This window comes from Frankliniella occidentalis, unplaced genomic scaffold, assembly GCF_000697945.3.
Source record: "Frankliniella occidentalis isolate FOCC.00 unplaced genomic scaffold, Focc_3.1 Scaffold248, whole genome shotgun sequence".
NCBI lineage: Eukaryota > Metazoa > Arthropoda > Insecta > Thysanoptera > Thripidae > Frankliniella > Frankliniella occidentalis.
This window is the reverse complement of record NW_026267374.1, coordinates 416,552-420,421: the sequence shown is the minus strand read 5'-3', so window position 1 is coordinate 420,421 and position 3,870 is coordinate 416,552. Positions and strand designations below refer to the sequence as shown.

The window sequence follows — 3,870 nt, the reverse complement described above, 5'->3', positions numbered from 1 at the left end:
AAAAGGTAACAACAGTGCAATTTGCAATTTGAATAAGAATTTAGTTTCATCCTATGATGTGATGTGAATAGAAAATTTCTCATAAAAAACTTTACAAGCCCTCCCCACTGACACACGAAGGATGAATCGATAGGGTTCAACTCTCTAATCAATGAAAAATTGACCTCAAATTTTCATACGCAAAATCTGTTGTTCAGTGTATGGGTGTTTCTTAGACTAATACGCAGTTGTGCATTGATTTAATATTTTATATATTGTAATGTAATATTAGAATTAGACTAATGTCATACATACGTAAAGTTGTTGCTTTGTCAATTCTAATTAAAAATTAGCTTGTGACTACCTATCAATTGACCCAAAAATAAATTATGGAGAAGGTTAACCTAAACTGTACATAATTTGCAGCCGAAATTGAAGCAAAGATTGCACAAAATACTTGGCTTTAGCTATAAATAAGTCAATAAAGGAAAAAGGAAAGTTCTCTGCTTGTCTCAACAAAATCAATGTAAAAATGCAAATTCAATTTGATTTAATTTACGACAACTGTGGTGTTCAAAAAAATAAATGTCCCTCTCGGTCTATGTTGAGGCCAAACTAGTGGGACAAGGTATGATAGGATATTTTTAAGGTCTGGGTAATGCACTTAGTGTGAGCATGGTGTGATGATGGTCACCAATTTTGCAGTTATCCATGAGTGTACTTGATATCATTTGGATCATGGTTAGAAAGTTTTTTGTTGAAAAATCGTCATGATAATATGAAAAAAGGTCATGCGAGACATTAAGTATGAATGTATGTGACCAAAATCTGCGCAGTTCAAATTCATCCTTTACCTGAAAGATAATCAATTTAACTGTTTCAGTCAGTATGAAGATGAAGAAATGATTTGAATCACTAATACCACCTAAATTAGACTAGTAAAAGTTTTAGTTGCCACAAGGTAAACAATATGTGTGAGTCTTCATGGATTTGTTTATATTAAAGTAAGCAATGAAGCAAGGTTTTGTAAAAGCTTTAATTGGACAAAAAGATTCGAAATTATTAAGTTACCTTACAAATTTTATGCATGGTAACATTGTGCTACATATAGGATAGATGTTTCAAATAGCCAAATAACCAAAAGACAATAATAAAACTATATAGAGTAAATCCTAATTTAGTTGTCTCAACCATTCAAGAAAATTTTCCCTTTCAACAAACATTCTTGAACGTTTAACACAATTTAAATGATCCAAAGAAATTGGCTTCATAAGAACAAGAGATGACAAATTTTTAACACGGGATAAGGCAACATAAGTTAAACCTAATTCAAAATCAGTTTCACCAAGATTCATCTGGCATAATTCAACTGTCAAGCTTTGCGATTTGTGCACAGTACAGGCCCAGCTTAGGGATAGAGGGAGTTGAACTCTAGAACAGCTAATGTTGTTGATTGACCAAGAACAATGTATGGCTTGTATTGGAACACCACCGTTTAAATATGGATAACCATCAACATTATCAAATTTGACAATTACAAACCTAGGTATAGCTGGTGGTTTCTCGCCTTCATCATATAAAATATCTGTGACATAGCCCAAACAACCATTGACAAGTCCTGCTGATACATTAAGATTTTGCTTCAACATAACACGAGAATTAATAGCAAGATACAGAACATTTGCTAACCCACTTGCATAAGTATCAACTGACTTAAAGGCAGTACTACAATTATTCTGGGCATTAATTCGAACAATACCAGTATCCACCTTCATCAATTCTTCATTGTTAAATTCTTTCACATCCTCATTTATAGAGCAAATTCTAATAGCATGTTCGAACTTTTTTAACTCACATTCAGTCAACCTTGAGATGTGTCTAGAATTAATCATTTGACAATCTTCTTCAGTACACATACCAACCGCTAAACGATCCAAAAAATTACTGTAGGTGTAATCAGTATAGCGTTGTGGTTCAGTCAAAAGAAATGCTTTTTGAAAGGAAGAGATTGCAGCTTTTCCAAGTTGAGCTAAAGAAGTCCACTGGTCTGGATTATTATTATCATACAAAGCTTTGTCACCAACACCTTTCAATTGATAGATATCACCAATCAAATATATGATTAGATTGCCAAAAGGTAAACTGGAATCTTTAAGTTCTCGACAACGTTGATCAATCATGGCTAAAAGCTTGCAACCAACCATGGGATATTCATCAATAAAAACAACAGACAGGTTCTTATGCTTTTCCTGAAAAGAGTGTAACTCTTGGCCCACTAATCTTTTAAAATAACTTTGTCTAGTTGGAAGTCTGAAAAAAGAATGGATAGTAGAACCACCAATATTTTTAGCAGAAACACCTGTGGGACCTAAAACAACACAAGAGTCAGGGCCACCATGTTCATATGCAAGCTGTTTCATGCAATGAATAAGATAACTTTTACCACAGCCTGCTTTCCCTTGGATAATAACCCGCCTAACACCAATATTGGAATTACTTGAGGCAAGGTCAAGTTGACTTTTGAAAAAGTTAAATACTTCAATTTGTTCCAAGGAAAGCTTGGAGTAATCATAGTGTAAGTTGTTACTTGTTAAGACAGAGTCTTTAATACCCTTGACTAAATCTTGGATAATATTATAATCATATTTAAGACATCCATAGGAATGATTAAACATTTTCCTCGGTTTATCATTGACTGGATCTGAATCTCGTTGTTTACATTTACTAAGGTAAGATAAACCTGATTCTTTTTCTTTACCTTTATGATCAAAATCTTCACTGTCGCTTGAATCACTGTCGTTAAATTCAAATTCATGATCTTCAAATTCATTCACCGGTAAGTCAAAACCATGCAACAGTTGTTTCAATTCTTCTTCATGGCAAAAAAAATCATCAAGTGATCTCCAAGGAACATGAAAAATGTGTGAGGTTCAGAAGATACACATCAGATACGTATCGTTCTAAAACTTCTGGTGAACTGGTGATAGATCTCATGGTCTAAAGGTCCCCATTCTTGGTTCGCTCATAGTGTCCATTACTAATGGTGATCCGCTCGGTTATATTTACATCACATCAAGATTCGTGTCATGCTCTATTTGGTTCCAGAGTTCCCATTCTTGTTCATTTTCTGTGGGCGTGGGTGGTGACTGGTTGTGTCGTATGAATTGTTCCGATCATATCAAAGATGCGTGTTGGTGATTCTATTAGTTTTAGGCGTTACTATTTCTGTTGTAAAGTTCTCATTCTTTCTATTCTGTGGGGGTGGATGGGTTGTGATTGTTGTCGTATGTTCTCAATTTACTTTGTTTCCTACAATAACGATTACTTTTGTTTATATCTTTGTTTTAGGCAACATGGTTCCCTCAAAGATGTCTGGGAAGGGTCAGAGCCTGTCTGACAAGCAAAAAGATTTCCTGCTTGAGGATATGGAAAGAAATAAAACGTTCTGCCAAAAGGAATTTAGTGACCCCAACAGTGGCAGCCATGAACTCCAAAATCGTTGGGAGGAGCTCAAGGATGAGCTTAATAAACTGAAGGGCCCCAAGAAGGATGTGAGTGGGTGGCAAGACGGAATTCTATCAACCTCTTATCATAGTGTTATCTTTCTTAGGTACTTTTTGTTGTTGAACGATTCTTTTATGGTTGTTGTGATGTGCATAAAGTGGTACAAAGAACACTGACATGGGAGAGCTGTGCTTTCACAGCTCTAAGCTCACACAGGTGCTTTCACGGAATCATCTGACTTTACGTATTACCACTGAGCACAACTGTTGCTCTGACCATGACTTTTGGAAAATCCGTAAGCTCAGAGGAGCAACATTATCTCGGTGTTCTACAAGGGATACAACCCGTGCTAAAGATATTGTAGCTCAGGAGGGTGAAAGGTATGTT

The 3,870-nt window shown here is 35.4% G+C and overlaps 1 protein-coding gene across 1 annotated transcript; it reads right to left on the bottom strand.

The window, feature by feature from the left end:
- Positions 1-1,151: 1,151 nt before the first annotated feature.
- LOC127750737 (ATP-dependent DNA helicase PIF1-like) lies at positions 1,152-2,973 on the bottom strand. The gene is made up of 2 exons (XM_052273124.1): positions 2,921-2,973; positions 1,152-2,772 (listed from the first exon to the last, which is right to left on the bottom strand). Exons 1-2 carry the CDS (start codon positions 2,971-2,973, stop codon positions 1,152-1,154), a joined length of 1,674 nt encoding a protein of 557 aa, XP_052129084.1.
- Positions 2,974-3,870: the final 897 nt, after the last annotated feature.